At 35.7% G+C, this 21,917-nt stretch overlaps 1 protein-coding gene across 1 annotated transcript in view; it reads right to left on the reverse strand.

Moving 5' to 3' along the window:
• The window catches only part of LOC114526435 (protocadherin Fat 1-like), a 31,654-nt gene extending 11,042 nt beyond the window's left edge, over positions 1-20,612 (reverse strand). Inside the window, 5 exon segments of the mRNA XM_028548039.1 lie at positions 326-526; positions 707-1,236; positions 2,655-5,680; positions 5,682-7,187; positions 20,160-20,612. Of these exon segments, the coding sequence (XP_028403840.1) occupies positions 326-526; positions 707-1,236; positions 2,655-5,680; positions 5,682-7,187; positions 20,160-20,164 (5,268 nt within the window). The 5' untranslated portion in view covers positions 20,165-20,612.
• Positions 20,613-21,917: the final 1,305 nt, after the last annotated feature.

Raw genomic sequence — 21,917 nt, forward strand, 5'->3', positions numbered from 1 at the left:
ACGGTGAATGAAATATACATGTATATATATTTAACAATTATACCACGAGCTCGAGTCGTATATGAGCTGATAGGCTATCAGGAGTATGAGTACGACGAGAGCGAATGGTACAATTGTTTTATAATACAGTCAAATACCATTTGTTAGGCGACAAAAGTATTCCAGAATTCTTTCAATTTCTTCTTTATTTACCTCAGCAAACCGATCAGCCATTTCTTTGGTTTTACTACCCACCGTATATGAGCTGATATACGGTGGGTAGCTCGACCAATCAGATTGCAGAATAGCTCATATACAGTGAATAGCTGTATATAACATAAATTACCTTCGTTGTTATCACACCAGTAAATGGATTAATTTGAAAACTGTCGGCACATCCAATGTCCTCAACGAGTGTATACAGTGTCATAAATCCATTGAAGTTCACGGAGGTTACGTAGGTATTTGCCGGTTCATTCTCGTAAATAGACGCGAAATATGATGACTTGGTAAAACCAGATTTATAACCATGTCGTTGCAGATGTATCTAAGTAAAAAAACATAATAACATCGTATTATTAAAGTAATTTAATTCAGTTAGGATCATACGATCATGAAACTTTTCAAAATCTTCATGTACAAAATCCAGTGAGAAAATCTTGCTTATTTGGATTCATCCTATAACACCATATTGACGAAAAAGAAAAATTAAGCAATTCTCACTAACCGTAACGTTGACGGTTGTGGTAAGTCCGTGTGAACCATCGTCTCTTGCTTCGACAGTCAATAAATACTCTGAAAGATCTGACGCTGAAAGTACTTTATTTGTTTGAATTACACCACTTTGTGGCCTGATGAAGAAAGCATAATCATGATTTCCAGACGTTATTGAATATTTCAGCATTCCATTCACACCTTGGTCGGTATCCTTAGCAATCACCTTAACGACGTCACTACCACGTGGTAAATTCTCCTGAATGTAGACCTCGTAAGATGGTTTCACAAAAGCTGGTTTCCACTCGTTCACATCACCCACATTAACAACAACGTACATCACACTTTCTTTGGGCTTAGATGATCGGTCTCTGATATCTACTATTAGTACATGTCTTTCAATATCCTCGTGATCCAACTTACCAGTGAGGAAAACCTCACCTGAGTCTTCGTTAATCGAGAACAGATCGAGAGACTTGGGGTTTATTGCCGACTTGAATGAATACCTCAATCTGGCGTTGTCGCCAAAGTCAAGGTCAGAAGCTATGGAAAAATGGATATATTTTAATCAGAGGAGTTTCGAAAAAAATAGAGAATACTAGATTCAGAAACTAAACAAGAAAATAGTCATAATTGCACATGTATGTAAAAAAACAGAGAACGTTACTTAAATCTATTTTTACCGGGATATAAATTTTTTTAGTTCAAAGGATTTAAACGAAGCATAGTTATTATAGTTGAACGAAGTTAATTTAACTATTAACCAACAATAATTTTTATTTGCAGATCATTGCGCAATTTCAAAAACGGGCGATGTTTACTTCACTTTATTATTTGTTTCCGAATAATAGAAACATCAGATATCGACTCATTTGAGTCATTGCATAATATAAGCTCAGGTCTGGCTGGCTCAGGAAATGTTTTGCTTAGTTTAAAATTGAGAAGGGCTGCTTATAAAATGAGCATCTATTCAATCAACGATCGAAATAGTTATAAGATAGTATTATAGGTTAAAAAATAGTTATAAGATAGGTTATAAGATAGTATTGTAATTACTGTGTATCTGAACGATGGACAGCAAGACAAAGACAGGTTTTGTAACTTAATCCTCCATACAATTTTCGCAATTTGCCAAAAATTCCAAATTTCTTTGGAACGGGGATAATGCGTGGGTAATTTATCAGTTTTAGCTAACCCTGATGTCAAAGTTAATACGATTATTAAAACCGCAAACGTTTTAATACTTAGGAAGGAAGTTGTCTATTTACCGCACTTAGGCAACCTCTTAAAAGCACACCGCACTTAAGATAAGCAATAGACGAATACACTTGTCTTGATAAAGTAAATCACGTTCACCACCAGAGGAGATTATATATATTAAAAATCATTGAAATAAAACATATTCTAAAATTTCATAGCTTCAAAAACGGGTGTTTTTGATAGACGATGCTGCAAATGGAATTATCTAAACAGGCACAGACGTGTTAAAATAATGTCATGTGGGGAATTTCCGTCATCATGCCTATAATGCTCTTTTTGTTTTCTATAAACGTGGCATCCATTTCGATGTGTAATACAGCAATTATCTCGTGTAAATTTAGCAAATCAGATTTTATCTCCTTAATTAATAAAGTCATGTTCCTAATAAAGGTTCCTCAAAGGCATAATAGGAAGCTGCTGTATATTACTACACGTTTATACTATCATTTATCATTTCTATTTATCAAACATTGCGCAAAACGCGCACTTAATGCGTAAAATTTACAAGGAACTGAGAAAATAACTGGGGAGTGTAGAAATCCTGAATTAGGTTTACGCTCGAATTCAAGGGCGTCTAAAATTTCGTTGCGGGACTTCTCATAATCTTACTTTAACATTCTTAGCATCACTCTTACAATGACATATCTCATAATTAGCGTAGCAATGGAACGCAAAAACTAACTCTTAATATCTGAACTTACCAGAAACCTGGGTAACCTTTGTTTCATTTTCAGCATTTTCTGGAATTGTTGCGATTTTCTCTGTAATTTGAGGTATTGGATAGTGGTTATTAATATCTATGATTTTAATGTTGAGCGTAAAATTTCCAGAAAACATTCCATCACTTGCACCAATGACTAGCTGGTAGGAAGGTGGTTCAAGCTCTGCAATCACTTCTAACGTGTTTCCAAAACTGTTTAGCTTGAACTTTTGCTCATCATTGCCCGTGTATATGAAGTATGACAGAGTATCAAAATCTTTATCAATAGCTAATGGTATGTCAATTTTATGACCAATTGGGGTGCTTTCTGACAAAGACCTTTCCACAACTTTTGTTGAGTAAGTAGGAGGGTTTTTACCATAAACAATTTCTCGTTTCAGCAGTACATTAACTGTTGAGAGTGCCGATAAAGGTTGTTGGCCACTGTCCTTGGCCTCTATTTGTAATTGAAATACTTCTAAATAGCCAATAGGAACATTATTATATAGTTTTCCAGATCTAGGATCAATTCTAAATTTCCCATTGGTATTTCCACTAAATATTGTAAACATCAAAGCACCATTTGCACCCTTGTCTTTGTCATGTGCAAGAACTTGACCAAGATACGTATTAATTGGAAGACTATTACGACCAGACAAGGGGTAATTCACAGATTGACCAGGCTGGAATTCTGGAGTATTGTCATTCTCATCTTGAACATAAATTGTGACAGACACTTGATTTGTCTTTGGCTGTTTGCCAGCATCACTGACTGAAACTAAAAGCCTAAACATTCTTTGACTCTCAAAGTCTAATGGTGTATCAGTTGTTGTGATAATACCAGTTGTTGCATTGATTTCAAAATGTCCTTTGTGATTTCCTTGAATTATTGTATATGATAGTTTTCCATTGTCACCAAAATCTGCATCATTTGCTGTAAGTGCAACAACAAGTTGACCTGCCTCTGTATTCTCAGGGATTTTGCTTTCATACACAGGAGGATAAAATATAGGCTGATTATCATTTTCATCTTCTACTTTAATGAGAACTTGCAATACTCTTTTAAATTGTTTGGATTTCTTGTTAATAACTTTGATAGTTAGCCAATAGAATGGTACTTCTTCACGATCCAGTGGTCTGGTGGTTGTGAGCCATCCAGATACACCTGTAATCTTAAACATTGTTACATCTGTTCCATCTATTATAGACAATAAAATTTCATTCCTTTGAGAAATGGAAATATCACTGCCAACAAGTTCTGCAATTTTTTGTCCAGCAGGTAGATTTTCACGCACAGCATATTGGGTAATTCCACTATAACCGCTTAATATTTTGACATTCTGATCATCAGTTCTTTGGATAACAATGATATTAACATAACTATTTGTGGTCAAGGATGGTTCACCTCCATCACCAACAGCAATAGTTAAATTAAAACTTTCTTGTAAGTTCCCAGTTAGTGAACTGCTCAATTTTATACAACCAGTGTTGCTGTCAATTGAGAAATATTGAGAACCTGGGCTTACAATTATAGAAAAACTCAATAATTCATTGGTTCCAGAATCAGAATCACCAGCTGTAACTTGAGTAATAGGACTTCCTACTGGAAGGTCTCTTACTATGACGATATGCTGACTTGACTTGTACACAACTGGATAATTATCATTCACATCCTCTACATTCACAATTACATCTGCTTGAGCCACTGGCTGGTTGCCAAATGTCTGACCTAAAGCCAACACCTGGATTTCATAAATGTTTTTCTTTTCAAAGTCCAAGGGTTGATTGAGTACCAAATTCAATCTTCCACTTCTAGAGTACACAGAAAAGAGGTTGTTATAGTCGTTGACAATAATGAAAGTAAATCCTGCATTTGCTGTAGCATCATCTGAAATTAGCTCCACAATGGATGTCCTAGTAGGAAAATTCTCAGGAATAGAGGTATTGTAGAAATCTTGAGAAAATTGTGGTGGATTATTATTGACATTCCCAGCTACTATGACCAGTTTAACAAAACCCACTTTTCTTGGAACCCCAGAGTCCCATGCTGACACGTTCAACTCATGCCTTGGAGTGTGTTTCCAATCAACAGCTGAGACTAACGTCATTTTCCCAGTTATGGCATTGAGAGAAAAACAGTTATTCTGTTGTTCATCATCCACAATATAGTATGTTAATAGTCCTTCATAGCCATTATCTTGATCAACAGCTTTTAGTGTTGCAAGTACAGTTCCGACTTTTACATTCTCAGACACAGTGACAGTTTGCACTTTGTCTAAAAATCTTGGAGCATAAGCATTCACTAGCATCTTATTTGTGACCACGGGCTTGACAGGGCTTCTGATGATCTCAGCTTGCTTCAACTTTAAGGCCCGGACATATATATTGGATACTGTACAGGAAACATCTTTTATTGAAGTGCGTTGCTTTTCAATTTTTATTCGCAGGATGGCATTACTTTGGGACTTCTGGATTCCATCATCAGCAGAAACAGCCAGATTTAATGAGGTGTAAGAAGTGGAAAGTGGTTTTGCAAGACTCACATAACCAGAACTTGAATCAATTGCAAACAATCCATCAGTGTTGCCAGATACCAAAGAAAAGGATAATTGTGTAGCAGAGTCAACATCAATGTCAATAGCTTCAATCTGAACTACTTTTGTACCAACAAGTGTGTCAGATGACAACTTAATCATGCACTCATCTTGTTTAATCACTGGACTGTTGTCATTGCGAGCTTTTATTCTGACTGTAACCACTGCCTCTGCTTCTCGGCGCAATGGCAATCCACTGTCAGCAACTCGAACAACAAGGTAGGCAAACTCTGGTGTCCCAGCATCTCGATCATAAACTCGTTTCACAGAAATTATGCCAGTATCTGGGTTAATTTTAAAATGACTGGAGTCATTCATTAACCAATAACTTAGCTTTCCATTGTCACCAACATCACCATCATTTACTACGACCTTGTAAACCTCAGCATGAAGTGCCAAGTCTTCTGATATTTCCACATATGGTTGTTTAGAAAAAAACAGGCCCATGGTTATTAAAGTCAACCACATTTACATGAACAATTGTTCGTCCAGAAATAGCTTTTGCACCCAATATTTCATAAGAAACGTCAAGTACATAATTTGATCTAACCGTGGCATCTAAAGGTCTCCCCAATTTTATTTTGCAAGTGTTTTCTGGAACAATTAAAGTATCCCCTTTAGCAATTCTACAGGATATGTTGGACATTGCACCTAAGTTATTTGGCTTCAAATCAATGATAGTATAATCAATCGGCATCATTTCTGAAATTTCTACGAAATATTTATCTGCTATGAAACTGTCATTCTTTAATGATGGATCCCTCAGGCTGAAATAATGAACCTTCCTTGTAGTTAATTGTGGTTTGCCTCTGTCTGTTGCCTCAAAAGTGATTCTGAAGAGGCAATAGTCACAATCAAGTGGTTTCACTAAGTTCAAATTGAAAACAGCACCATTTGGGTCAATCTTTTCCACTCCAAAATTTCCCTTTTCATCACCTGATGCTATTTTCAACCCATCAATCCTGCCATTCCTACCTTGGTCATGATCGCTCACAGTTATTACTGCAATCACCTGCTTATTCCCTTGGTCTGACTGATCTTCTAAAACCCTCACATCTATTGTAGGTGCATACTGATTCACATTCCTTATTTTGATATTCACACTACATGTGTTATCAGTGAACTTTTGCAGGTTTGGTTTCGAATCCCACTTGGTTACCGCCGCCACCAAGTTAAACCTGTTTTGCCCGCTAGGCAATTGCCTTTTCAAGGACAACATGCCATTGACTGGGTTCAACATGAAATAATTTGATTGCCTTTTTAAGGAAAAATATACTTTCCCCAAATCCTGTACATCTTTGGTTTTCAATTGCACAATTGGTTGGAAAAGTGGGAAATTACTGGGTATGGTTTCGGAAATCCGTGTCATGTTAAAACGAGGATCAAAATGTGCGGACATTCGTGCTTGAATAAACACTTGTGTTTTATCCACTGTTCTTTTGTTAATCTTGGCCTCGACATTTAACAAATATGACTCACATTTCTGCTCACTTACCAATCTCTTTGTTTTTATCTTCATCATGAAAAAGTTTCCATAAAGTTTCCCTTCCACATCAAATATATCCGTTCCTGAGCAATTAACGCCAATACGTCGTGTCTTCTGACCAAGTGCACTTATCGCATACTCGAGTACTGCATTGACCGCGTTATCGTCGGCAATATAAAGTCCCATTTTCAAAGGTGAAACTACATAGCTACCGATCACAGAGTATTCATTAAACGTCGCCCGGTATAGTCCACCGCGGGTAAACGTGTTCACTTGTCTTGCGCCCTGGATTTCAAACAAGGATAGCGGGCTTTCCCGCACACCAAAGTTATTCTCGTAAAACCCATAGTCAGTATTGCCACCATAAATGCCATCCAAGACAAGTAATAAACAACCCCATAACAAGTAAATATCTTTCAGAGCCATCCTTTCAACAAATGTCTTGGAAAAGCCTCTGAAATGGAAAAGAATGACTTTTAATAATGTTTGAAAATGACATGTTGACGAACAACATTTCACGCTGTGGTGCCTTGTTGTGGTTGTTTATGAATCCACCATGAGGTCAAAATGTTCACGTTATATGCCATGAAATATGCCATGGTAGCTCGGTCACTAATTTTAGATGAACAACATAAGTCGATTACACTTTAGATCACAAGTGATGACCGAATTAACAACAAGTTAAAGATTACGGCGTATTTTCGGAAAAAATATCAAATTGCAGCAATATTAATACTTGCTTCGCCACACGGGCACTGCAAAATTAATTAAAGTCAGCGGATCAATATTCTCTGCATAAATTAACAAGGACTTCGGTGATTTAACCTTGCGGTTTCTTTAGGTCGTAAAACAAACACAAACAAACCGAGACTGGACGGAAATTTGCTGTATTGATTGAAAAAGACTTAACTAAGCAAACATGCTTTAGTTTACACGATACATTAAAATTCAGCCAACGATGTTTGTTGAAATACGTTCTACAGAGAAGTTTGCTGGTTCGTCAGCTAGACTGCTAGACTAGAGGCTTGTGCTAAATAGCTAAACCTACTTTAATTTCAATATCATGTTGCGCAAAAGACTATGCTTCTACAAGACTTCATATTTCTCACGCGCTAGTAACCCTACGGAGATGAGTGTGCTCGTTCTTTTATTAAGTTGACCCTGCTGCGTCAAACCAAACTTCTAGTTATATCATATATAATATTGCTTGAAAAATGGATTGGTTTGAAAAGATACAAATACTAAACAACTGTAGAATCGCGATTATTGCACGATTACATTAGCCCCATAAATTACCCTCTACTCTAGTCAAGCTAACCTTTTATACGTAGCCGTATGCATAGCTTCAATGTCAATGAAAACTAGTCTATGACTATATTATAATCTAATATAGCTAGCTAATTACTGTATTGGTCGGAGAGTCGCATTGACTTAAGAACGGTTTGCAGTGCCAACTGGACTTCTACCGTAAATTTTATGTACAGTATAGATATCATAAGACATAAAAATACAAACCATTCGAGAGTCAAATGTAGTTTACCAACTTAATAAATTGAGATTAAGAAATGTTATCAACTACCCCTCGTCTTCGAACGTCATTTTTTTAACGATGCTACACAGCACCCACACCCACAGTTTAATATACAACAACGATTCCACAAGAAGTATTAAAATAGTATACTTTACTATAAATAGTTCTGATAATAATATATATTTAATGAAAGTAATAGCGATAATTATATCATAAACCTAAATTGTGTTCTTTATTCGTGGGAATGTTATGTGTGTACGTGAACTGAGAACGAACTAGATGTAGTGTCGAACAAAAAATAATGATAATAGAAAACGTTCATATTTATGGCCTATACAATGCATGCATGATTAAATTAGGTTCTGGCTTCTGGCTATTTAGATGCCAATCAAGTTTCATAATTGTATAGTTACACAAGTCATAAACCAAGTATACCGCAGTTTTTGATAAGAAAGTGATACAGGGGACGGCAGTAATATATAGTTTTTAATATGTAGAGTGATAGTATATGCCCAGTATATCGGTAGTAAAGCTCCAGTATGATAAAACACTATCACTGGAACAAGTCAATACTGTCATTGCCGCATGCACTAACTTTTCAGCTACTGAAAAAGAGGGCTTTTCCTAACTTTCATTTTCAAGACAAGAGCAAAACCAAAGGTAAGAGATGAAGAGATGTGTATCTGCCACTGCCGTATATTATATATTTATGATAGCTACTTTTACCCTTACTCTTAGTCCAATAAACTGTTTTAAAAATCACAAAACAGTAAAGAAAAACAGTGTCATAACTTACTACATGTCTCCATACATACTAAGAAACTATTATTAGCTATATTTTATATATATATATATATATATACATTTTTGACACTAGGATGTTGAATATTTTATCACCACTTAGACATAGTAATCTTGCATGACGTCTAATAGTAATCTTAACCCTTGAAGTCAAATTAAAGTAGTATAATGGATTTCAATACTTTTTCTTTACTCACGCACAACATTGTCGGCTGCCATCACTGTTATAGCTTGCCCTTGGCCTTTGACCAGTAGGCAGAATGTTTATACGGCGGACCTTTCAAACGTTATCAATCATTAATAACGTTGTCAAATGTTTTGGTACAATACTCTGTTGGACACACAGGAAAAGCATGCGTGCGCCTCTAGTTTTGATCAACTCCTATAGGGCAAGTTCAGCAGGCATGTGTCCTTGTCTTTTGAAAAGCCAAACATTTTTTCAAACTTTTTGGCATAATAACCACATACTTAAAAATTGTTCTAGAATAAACCCACTAACTTCACTACTCGGATATCCTTACCACTTAGGGAAATTTCCGCATGCAGAGGAGCGTATGACAAAAGTTTTACCGCATGCATGCATGATGAAACTTTTATATATGCACGCTCAATTTCCTTTTGCGGTAAAACATGATGGATTTTATATCCAGCTGTTAACTAATTAATCTTTAGGAATCATCCTTACAACAAAAAAACAAATTTATAATATTACCTCACCTTTTTAAGTATATTTATCACACTAATACAGTATCACATCTTAACCAAAAATAAAGTTTTGGAACTATTCTTATGCATGTGCATGTTTAACTTTTACTGTGTGGGATGATTTCGACACTTGCTCGAAATTATACCTGGGTTAAATATTCATAAAGACAAAACAAGCGCTACACGGAGTCAAAAACAACTGCAACTAAATTGGTTAATATTTTTAAATACGTACTTTAACAACAAAGATCACACAGACCAATGGCAATGGACTGGCTACAAATTGACAAAATTTCCGTCAAATATTCAGTTGTCAAAATCATGCAAGCGTATGATAAGTGCCTGAAATGGTTGAGGCAGTGACACCAAACCAAAATGTTAGCAACAATACAATTACTGATACTCGTGATATATAAGGCGTTTAGCTTAAACGGTGCCGGTGGATAAGCGAAAGTTTAAAAATACTCTCATACATCTGTGAATGATTGAACCTGCATCTTATAGATTAAATATGCACTTCCATTGAAAATTAAACTATTCACATCGAAATAGTTTAGCTCAGCTGTTCAATAAATAGATAATTTTGTTTTCCATTTCGGAACTTATCCACCGTTTAAGCTAAACGCCTTTCGAACAACCGGCCCCAGAGTGCAATATATGCATGTCTTAGACTTAGTCTTAAAGACTTTAAATGAATATACCTATATATATGATATATATTTATCCCAACTCGCTTTCAGTTTGACCCTCAAAAAGGCCTCAAAAATCGTGCTTTACTAAATTCAAGTATAGAGAAGGTCTCCGAGGGGTATTATTGAACAATTGCGCGGTCTCAGAAAAAGAGAAGCCAGCGTAAAAGGGAATTCCCATGCACTAAAATAACGACTCGAGCATGCAACAAACTATTTTGAAAGAGTTGGGGATAAAATAGATCAAACCACGGGGCGAATTAATTAAGACGAACAAACTATGTAAAGTTGGGGATATAATCGGTTAAAACGTGTTCTCTAACTGAGTGAAGAGTAAATCATTTTATCGAGGCAACGGCCTCGTTTGCGTGAGAATTCTCGTGAGGGGGGTTTTAAAGGACTTCAAAGAATGCATCTACAACAACAGCTAGCATACAAGGTTTGATTCCTTCATCGGTCATCTTGCATGCATGGTATAAGACTAAAGACTGTATATAGAAACTGCAGGCTATAAGACATTAGTTGCTCTATCAGAATACCGCTGTTAGAGCGATGAATCATGCTAATAGAAAATATCTTTTAGCACCAAGATATTTTCGCAGCAGGTATCACGAAAACTAAGCTCTATATGATAGCATATCAACAAAGAACTAAACGATAGCTAGCTATATATACCTGTATGATACTGAAAATATTACATTAAGATTTTTAAAAGGTCTAAGTTTCAAGCATACCAAATCTTAGTGAAGGACTGAGCCAAATCTGTTAAGAGAATCACATTAACGTAAACGTGAAGATAGAACTGGAAAACGCAAAAATAACTGGAAACATCCAGCTGAACAAACCTGTAACTTCGAAGTGTAAACATATTTCATTACCGAATCAGTTTGTTTTGATTGCATGCGCCACGGCCATACGTGTGTTTCCATATGTGTGAATGATTTATTAGATAATATACGTGAAGAAAGATCTTTCTGCCCACCCTCGAGTTATAAAACAAACAAAATGCTGTTAAAAGCCCATACTTATGACCTTTGTAAATTAATCTGAGAAACTTTAAATATACTTTTAGCTAAAATTAGTCGGACGTATAAAAACTTACGATACTTCACGACTTAGGATTTTTAAATATAGCCTAGTTGTGGTGTTTAAACCAAACCTTTTTTAAATACCTTTTAAACCTTTTAAAGCACTCACTAAAACAATTTAAAATTAAGACTGCATGTATCGGTATAGTAAATCTAGTGTATATAAAGTCCATAAAATTATTTGATATGACCTCAACCTCTATGACTATGTACTATAAAACAGTCTGATAGTTTTCTCGTATAGTTAACTGCTCTTGCCCTTTCAAGATGATAACGACACATAAAGTCTCATCTTACACAATATAGTTCTTTTTTTACTTGAGTGCATGGCCATGGGTCACAGATTAACGTAAAAATCTTTCATCTCTGTTTGCATGAACGAAGTCATTTTAATGATGCATGGGGTGGACATGCAATTTCAATTTTAATATAGCATATAAGCTTTAATTCTATTGCATTGTCACGGCCGACTATATGACGGTCAGAATAGCTTTTCGCTTTATCCCAGTAAAACTGCTGAAAATATCTAACATTTACAATTTCAGATAGGTTTTGTAACTTATTAAAACAAATATTTCAATTATAATTTATATTCTAACGTGCAGCATGTTTTTAACTAAACCCTTATATATAGCTACCATCATTCTCTGTGCTATTTTATAACTTATAAGCGGAGTAACCCAGCACATAAATATCTGTACGAAGATGTTTGTACTTTTAATCAGTGCTAATGTATGAAAAGCAAAAAAGCAATATGTATACTATGACATTTATATATTAATATTATTAATATACATTTTTATGATTTATCGAATTGACTCGGTTAAATGAAAATATATACTTATACTTAAGGTAAGTATTGTCCGATTCGCAATGCTTACGAGTTTTGACCTCAATTGACTTCACCTTAATGGTCATGCAGGAATTATTGAATATAGATATAGTATCAGATCTGACAGTCAAGGAGAGGATATTAAGGGATATGTTTTTTTCATAAACAAGTGTATTCAATTGTCAAGCCCTGTGCCTATAGACCAGTGATATAAGACCGCGATCAAATCAGCTTCAAAAAAGAATTTCTTTGTACTTAGCTTTGGCGATGTATATGTTTGGCATCTTGACTTATAAAACTGTTTAAACTTGTATATCACCACATTGTCATTACGCGGTCTGTTCAACTTAGCAGGAACTATAGAAGCTCATGAACTGGCACTGAACTCGCATCTTCGTATAAATTTAAGTGGTGTACTTAAAACGATAATCAAATGACAACACATGCTACAAAGCCGTGGCAATAGTTTAGATAATGTGTACATACGATATATACCAAGGCGTATCTTTGAATACAATCTAATAAATGATAAATCATTACCTGCTTATAGTTAGGGTTCTAATCTTTACGACTTTTTATGACTCGAAATCTATGGCCCGGCCTCACTTGATTTATCGCGATCAAGTCATTTTGAATCTCCAACAGCAACGCGATGACTGGCCACAGAATGATTTTATACAATGACCTCAATGTGATATCTGCGGATGTTCACTTAATCCCGGCCATTTAGTTATATAGCAACATTTGCTTCGTGTTTTATCAAAAGAGTATGGTTCCTGAATTTCTCAGACGACGACTTGTACTTATATCTTACACGAGCACTCAGGAAAGACGAACAATGCTGAGAACAAGTTCATCAAGTGACCCTTGTTACAACATACGAGTCTCAATATGAGCTTTGAAAGTGACTCATCAGGAGACATATTTGCATAAATTTAGCATTTTATATTTTGAAACAGGAAAAAACGATTACGCGGGCTGTCGGTGGTCTTACCGGGTAATCAATCTCTAGCAGATAATAAACACAATCCCGTCGCCTATTATTGATCGAATCTAAAGTGGTCAGCCTTTTTACCTAGTTCTTGTACCCTATTTGATTTAGCCAGCGTACATATGAGTTTCGCTACTCCGACGGCGACGCGGTGTCAAAGCTAATCTTCGAATTTCCGTGATTTTGTTTGCTTGAAAGACGGCTAACAATGATGTTGTTTTAAAACATTTTTAACTACAATACGAATGACAGTTTGCTGCGAAGGGGGGAAGGAAAATAAGAAACAAGATTGTTATCTATCGATAAGACGCGATAGCAGTTATTTATACTGCTGCATGGTACATTGTGGTAGAGACTTATTCCATAGGAGGGCAATGAGTGGCTATAATCACTATTTCCACTAGTATTTTCACACTGAAAATGACTTTTTTGATCCTCTAAATATTCTATGCTATTTCCACCCAAGCAAATTACGAGGGCTGATCAGTAAGGAAGACATACTGATCATATATAATACTGAGAACTTGATAAACTCTCTCTATTACTACATTATGTATTTGTATATATATAAGCTATAGCCTGAGCGGTGTACAGATATACAGTCTTTTCATATAGATTATTATTCACCAAACAGTTATAATACAACTTAGCTGTTAGGAATCTTCTCATTCATTGAGATGGCTGTAGCCGAGTTTCAGAGTTTTGTATAAGCGCTCGACGTATTTTCGTGGAATCAAAATTTCGAATTTTTGGAATTTTGTTGAACTTGCCTTGATTAATTCCACATTTTTGAATCTATAGTCTTCGCAATAACTAACATTTTTAAAGTCTAATTTTGTACAATGACAGAGGTTACCCAATTCTTGCTGGAGTATTTCAAAATTCTTATATTACATGGTTTTAGCAAATACGCTGTCTATATTAAGCAATTCCACTTGATATGATTTCCTTTTGTGACACCAGACATGACTCAAATATAACATATGGAATGATAACTAATCAACTTGAATATAACAAATGGAATAATGACGGGTGAGTTTTAGTTAGAAACGATGCGAGATTTTTGCATATGTTCCATGCTCTATAAACTATATAACACTGGACATGCATCACTATTTTTAAGAAGCTTAAGTAATTAATAAGAGATTGAGTTTTATTCTAACTTCTCTGCCTAACTATAGCATTTAAGGACCTCAATATAATTATGCCTTTGGCAATAACGTTTATAGTTTCGACTTGACGACCACACGTGAGAAATGAAAACAATATTTCACAAATCATGGAATGAGAATATGAGATGATTATTTGACTGGACGCGTCAGACCAAATGATTCCGGTTACGATTGAAGATTTATACCGGCGGCTTTATATTCTTCCGTGACATTTGTGATTTTTGTTAAGTGTCCTACCTCGCGCAGCATTTTGTGATCTGAACAAAAATATCACTACCATGTTATAAGCTGCATGCTGAGCCTGAATTGCGCAGCCTCGTGACCACGAGCTATGCATGCATAAGCCTCGTAAAAAGGGTGAAAAAATAAAACTAGTGCGAGACGATGTCAGGTGTCTGAGAGTACAAATTAGTCAGTTTTTGTGTTCAAGTGTCATTTCATATTACTAGAAAAATAACTTCATCATGATTTGTCCCATAATTTTCTCCGCAGTCACACAAATGATATATCACAGCTGTGGACTATTGAAGACTCATTAACTCTGTGAGGGATAATGTGCGCTAAAATATTTGAACAGTATTATGAACCGCCTCTTCATTCTACACAAAAGTCTTTGTTATTCTTTACAAATTATGAAATATCATTCTGTATATGGCAGTGCATTAGTGTGGCCGGAAGCATACTACACAACTTTTCAAATGTCCTAGAGCAAAAACTATTTTTGCCTCAAATTTTATGCTTCCCCGGAGCTTAGATGCACCAAAATATAACTAAGAGGACAAGAATAACTGGCCAATTATATGACTCTGCCGATATAGACCACATACCCAGACCACATCTACCCCCTAAGGATTTAATCAAACAAAATAATTGGTGAGAAATTTGATAAGATCCATTGCAATTTTTTAAACCGTGTGTCACTCTTTAGTCTTTAGGCCGATAAATAGCATGCACTATATTACATCTATTGAATACCTTAATAAATTGATTCATGTCTTACAATTACCAAAGTAAAAGAAAAAACGAAACCTTTATTTTTAAACAAAAAAATTTCGATCAACTAAAGGAGTACGCTTCATCACATAAGTAAGGTCTTTTTAATGATGATATAATATATAATGCACTGTAGGTATAGAATAACAAGTTTTTAATTAAATGTTAACTTACCACAAAAATTAAATTAAACTATTTTGAGTTTTGATTACATGCATGTCATAACCGCCACAGACTTTAATCAATCAAAAGAGCCAGCCAAATGACTACACCTTTTGTCCTTAAAGCGTATAGCAAGACTATTTGCTTAACTAACCATTGTTTGCCCACATTGCTAGTGTCTGATGAGGTGATTACGGCGTCTTTGGTATTGTTAAATATCTTCTCTTTTTTTTCATGGCAAATTTCATTCGAGATAATATGAGAAAGTTTCTAGACTTATCCCCGGTGTGGTGATAATTAAGAAGGCACTTCAGCACAGCCAGTCAGGAAGTAAACATTATGCATGAAAGCAAAAACTCAAAGACAAACTTAATTTGTTTACATTTTGGTAAAATTAAAAAACGAGGAATCTGGACAGAACGAAGATTCTCAATGCAACAACGGTATATATTATATGCATGCCGGAACCTGTTGACACGAACCAAATATTTTTTATATATATATAGCTAGTTCTAATAGACTACAGCAAGTAAAAATATTCGACTATGTTATGACTTATGCATATCCTTAGCCTGCATCCCTCCATATGATGTATACATGCAGATAACCTCAATGGCAATGCCCCATTATTCTATAATATACGGTCTCATGATTAGATTAGGATGAAAACGCTTGATATAAATATAAAAGTTTAATAGAATATAGTGAGCTTTTAACTCCACTCGGCGAGTTTAATTCTTGCATGAACTTAGACTTTTAGTGGACCCCTAATCCCGGAAACTCAGTTTGAACATTCTACTGAAAGTTAAATTCGGGCAATGTTTCTTCTGCCAAACGAAAACATTACTGTCATTAGAGCTCAGGGCTCGCATGAGAGAAAAAAAAACAGAACGTGTAACGCATCGCCTAAAAATCAATGATGACAATTGACAAAGAGAATTAGTGTGAGTTATCAACCTCGCAGACTTCAAGATTCGAAGCATATTTTTTTTTCATTGAAAGAGCTCGGCTATATATTAAACAATACAGCGCATTGCGATAAACTGCCCATTAAAACCAAGAGAAAAACTAAGATTTGTGACAAACCAATGCAACCAGGTCAAATGTTACACATGCATGGACCCCATATGGCTACATGCAGTTCCCAAGACTGGACAAAATTGCTGCCGGGTAAGCAAGGTAATTTGTACTCGAAAATCGGGCAATTTCAGTCAAGACAAATCACTACTGCAGGTTCACGGGGCCGTTCACCTATACTCGGAAAGTTAAAAACAGAAAACTAGGAGATTCATGTATAGTGAGAGGCGAAGCACATGTCTATTTCAAATATCATTATTCCATGCTCGATTCTCGATCCTCCTCGATCGTCGATCCTCGATATACATACTCACATACCTAAAGTTGCCAGCCATGCATCATAAATTATATAGATAATTTTAGACCACAACAGGAGCAGCAGCAACTAAAAAAATGTGCGTGTGTACAAAAATGCGACAATGTCAATGGAAATGTCGATGGAAAGGCTGTTTCAATCCTACCACAGTCCACACACACGCCTTTCATACGCATTAATTTTTTAAAGAAAATTGACAAATACATACTTAATCTTAAAGAACAATAGATTCTGTTTATTAATTTGTTTGGGCATTTCATAAATAACATTTAAACAGGTTGAGAGTTTTACGTGCGTGTGCGTACAAATCACAAACGCGAAGTGGAAAGTAATGCGACCTTTAAAGGTCATGCAAATAAACTTGCGCAAACACGGGACCACCGCGCGTGCCATAGTCCATAGATTTAAATAAATGGTTCAGTTGTGAGACGTGAAGTCGCAAACATTTCTATCAAAAACTTTCCCACAACAACACAATTCCCACAAAAGTGGGAATTTTACTACAATTCTATAAAGAACCAGAACCTATAAGCCGTAGCAATTTTGTCACGACTAGCAGATTAGCATGTATGCAACGTATTAAATATCTGCACAGAGTATTTCGCACAAATATTCAGAGAAAAACACGCAAACATTGGCTGTGCATGTTTCACCAAAGCACCGTCACCGACAGTGTCATTTTGAATCTGATAAACGTCGTTGGTACCTAAAATTTTAAGGTTATTCCTTGCACATGCACCTCCAGGGCGCATTAAATAGCGACCACAAGACTTTATGGGAACTGTTTAATTTTGAAGGACCAGTGTCATAGTGTCAAACGAAAATAGTACAGAAAAAAAAATAAGTGGAAAATAATTGACAGTTTTGCCATGATTCACAACACGATTCATGCGTAGATGTGAATTTTTCGCATACCAAAATCATTATATGGTTATGGTCAATATTTATACATTGATTATCGATTATTGCGCATATACGATATTCATGCAGTTACTGAATTACTTTTATATGATCGAGATGTATATTACAATACATATAAATATAGAATTGTCGCGGACCGTAAAACTGATGTTGCATGGCATCGCAGCTGGAGCCATTTGCGATGTAAAAAAACACAACAACTATTTAGATCCCCGATTCGGTAGCCAAATTAGTTAAATTTCGAACATATATATATGAATGAACTTTAGCTGTTTTGTTGCACAGTTTCTCGAACCTACTCTGATGAATTATATCTAAACAAAAAGGTTGTTTAGACCTGTCACTTTTTATAACCGATACGGCGCGTCAGCAAGGAAAAATACCGCCACGACGGTTGATTATGATCAAAACATCAGCTTCTATTTTGCTCTTATATATAGGTTACATTCATTGGGACAAAGCTTCAGGCGAAGATAACCTTGCGTAATTCTCAATAGGAATTGAAAATTGAAGCGCAATGTACATCTTCTATTCTAAATAATTAATTATTCTTTTCATATGTCAATCCCACTCGTGCTCTGTTAACCTAATGCAGCTATTGCTCACTGTTATCTCACAGATCAGACGTCTAAAATTCTTCATTTACAATTGATATTTCCCGTCATATGTTTTCACCATCTTGATATAACCGGACCTCCTCATATATCCTGCTAAGCTAATCGAGTTTGCTTAATCTATATCACTCTCATGAGTTATGACCGATCGCAGCACAAAATTGGAATATTTAGATTTACATGGCTTGAGGGTTGACACTTGACACGCATATCATTCAGGTTATCTTACGAATACCTTTATAATCTCGCTTCTCAGATGATGATACTTAAATTGGATTGTGTGTTAACCTGCATCCCGCGCGTGACTGTCTTGATAAAAGTAAAGTTTATGTCATTTATATTTTTAAAAGAACAACAAATGAATTCTCGGCATTTCACAACTGAGATGCAACTCAAGAAGTGGCGTGCGCGCCTTGTGCATTAATGAGGAATTAGAATTCTTGACGTAACTCCGGTTTTTTATCGGCGTTATATCTTGGTCGTGAGACTTAGACTTTTGATTTGGGCAGAGGTACTTTTGCGATTTTCGCAGAATATTCTCCAAGCTTATGAAATGCTGTAAATAAACTTTACTTGTGTGTTTAAAATAAATAATCAAATAAACAGACAGCAAATTACCCGGTGAGCGACAATTAAATTGCTGATCGGGTAATTTTTTTTCATGGCTTGAGGCCCTTCTCTACGAGAAGCTATAATATGTAGTTTTATTGAGTAGAACTATTCGAAAACTAAAACACCAAAAACAATTGATTATAAAAAGCGTGGTGTAATCCATTAACGTAAAAAGATTTCAAATATTTCTGCGTAAACGGACAATATGATGGTATGGTATAGGAGTAAAATTTATGAAGGTGTAAAGTTACTTTTCCATTTTTACCTCCATTCATGACACATTAAGGCTTTGAATTGCAGATAATTAATCATGGAAATAATGAAATAACTCGGTAACTAATTTTACCCTGGATTCAAGGAGTATTTAAAAGAGTTCTTGTACATTACAGTCATTTCAAAATATGTTTCATTGATCGAAATGTGACTCGATATCGAATACATGCACACAAACAAAATCAAACACTATATATAGACGTAAAATATGAGCGCAACAATTTCATGTGCACGCGTGCACGCTTATATGGATTTGCGCGGCTGAGCTTGTTCATGATCTCTTAATATGCCTCTTAGTTGATATTCCTATAATGTGACAAAGCACCAGCACATACGGCGCGGTCTGTCTGAGATATATTTAGCCGAGTTACCTGATAACACTTCACTTGGACCGAGATTGAACCGAGATCGGACTGGTAAATCCCAGGCTCTCTTTACGGGCATATGTTTCCTCTTATTTCTATGATTTAAAGTATTTTGCAATGATATATCTTTTAAATCAAAGTAAAAACTCACAGTCACGGAACTACAAGTTTACCAATTCTTCATTCTAAAACAACCACACGCAATGTACCGAACACCATCCTTATTGGATGACTGCATGTAACAACTTCAACTAGACTTTCATGATCTTCATTCTAAGGCTTACCTCATTCCTGTAGTTGATCACATTGCTTGATATTTGTAGGTCTCTCTGCCGTCAATTTGATACCATTTACGCTGACATGATGAATAAAATCTACATTTTCTTCTCTGACTCACAAGACTGGTTATCTGATGAACTTATGGACGCACGAACTATGAACGTGTTTATCTCAGTTACTTCACATCTGTCTCAAGCTCTTGTCTTTGCACGCACAAGATATAACCACCAGCATGACAGACAACACCGCGGCAATAAACGTTCTCCTAATAACATCACCCAATATTCTTGACCTCCAGATTGACCTTACCCGAAGCAGGAAACAGATTTCTAATGAAGAAAGACCGTTGACGGAAAAATTCCTAATTCCTTCGCGAATCAATACATGACTTTCAAAACAAAAGTGCACAGTTGCTATGCTTTTGAAATATGGCGAAAATTCGCGAAATGGGAATGTTTTAACCAGTGGTTTTATGCCAACTTTGCCTATTATCCTTACGGAAAGCAACGGGAACTGATTACAATTTTATCAAAAATTATGGGTGATAAATCATAAATCACCTACCTCGGATGCGAACTATGCAGTAAGGTCAATATGGGACAGATTTATACATTATGTATATATTTATATAAGTGTTAATGCCAGAGTAAAGCTGCAAACAACGGATAAATTGAAGTGGTACCAGATTTTCAAAATGAGTGTACTCGATCATGCTTAATAGTGGCATATGGAGTATGCATCCAACAGTGGTTGTAAATTAGCTGGCAAAGCGTACATTCTGCGCAGCCCATCTCGTTTCATCAAATGAAAGCATTTTCGCTTTTTTAATAAATAAAAGTTATTTATTTTTACAGAATAATCATATAGCGTACACGTTCACAATATCTCGATACATTTTACCCCACCTGGCGATCTTAATTAAATAAATTTTAGTCTTGACGCATGGTTCATTTATGATAGAGGTGATAAAGACAATAAATATTGTTACAGGGTTACAAAATGGAAATCAGAAATGTACACTACTTCCTTGATTCAGTGTGCTTATTTTTAAATGGGTCGGTACAATCATGAATAATCCATTCCAACTGATTTGAAAATCATAGGCCCAGCTGTCCACTTTCTTTTTTAGGTCTCTTTGGTCCTTTAGCCAGGACTCGTTGGTTCGTTTTGTGAGAAAACAACAAGTGTTTCCAAATTGAGCACTCTCTCTCTCTCATGAGACCACTCTCTCTCTTTCATAAACGAGAGTACTCGTCATCAGTCTCCTGCCCGGATAACTCGGGGACCTCAGTCGTGGCCAGTCCTCTTCTGCACATTATAATGACCCTTACATTTAATTATCAGGGGATGACGTTCTTGGCTTGGCTTCTTGCAATTGACCTAATGCTAGAGGCATATCATTGTGAGAAACGTCCCGGTGGGTCTTGTCAGTCACGACACTATCGAAATCGAATATTCCAGTCATTCTCGGAGTTCTGTCATTGAAATGATTTAAAAAAAGTTTCCTAAACATTCATGCAGCGTGGGATCTTGCTTGCCTGATGGGATTGTGATAGTGAAAGAGTCTTTATATTTAGGAAAAATGCACTCAATTATAAACCTTAAGGTCTGTTCACACGATCCAATTTTGTTGGATCCAATTTACTTCTGACGTATGGAATATAATCTGTTGTCTTATGATGTTTATGCGCAGCAAATGCACTGAAGCCAATGCATTACTGTTATATCAATGACAGACTACATTCCATATGTCAGAAGTGAAA

This window comes from Dendronephthya gigantea, unplaced genomic scaffold (assembly GCF_004324835.1).
Source record: "Dendronephthya gigantea isolate DGI-Jeju-01 unplaced genomic scaffold, DenGig_1.0 000001F, whole genome shotgun sequence".
NCBI classification, from domain to species: domain Eukaryota; kingdom Metazoa; phylum Cnidaria; class Anthozoa; order Malacalcyonacea; family Nephtheidae; genus Dendronephthya; species Dendronephthya gigantea.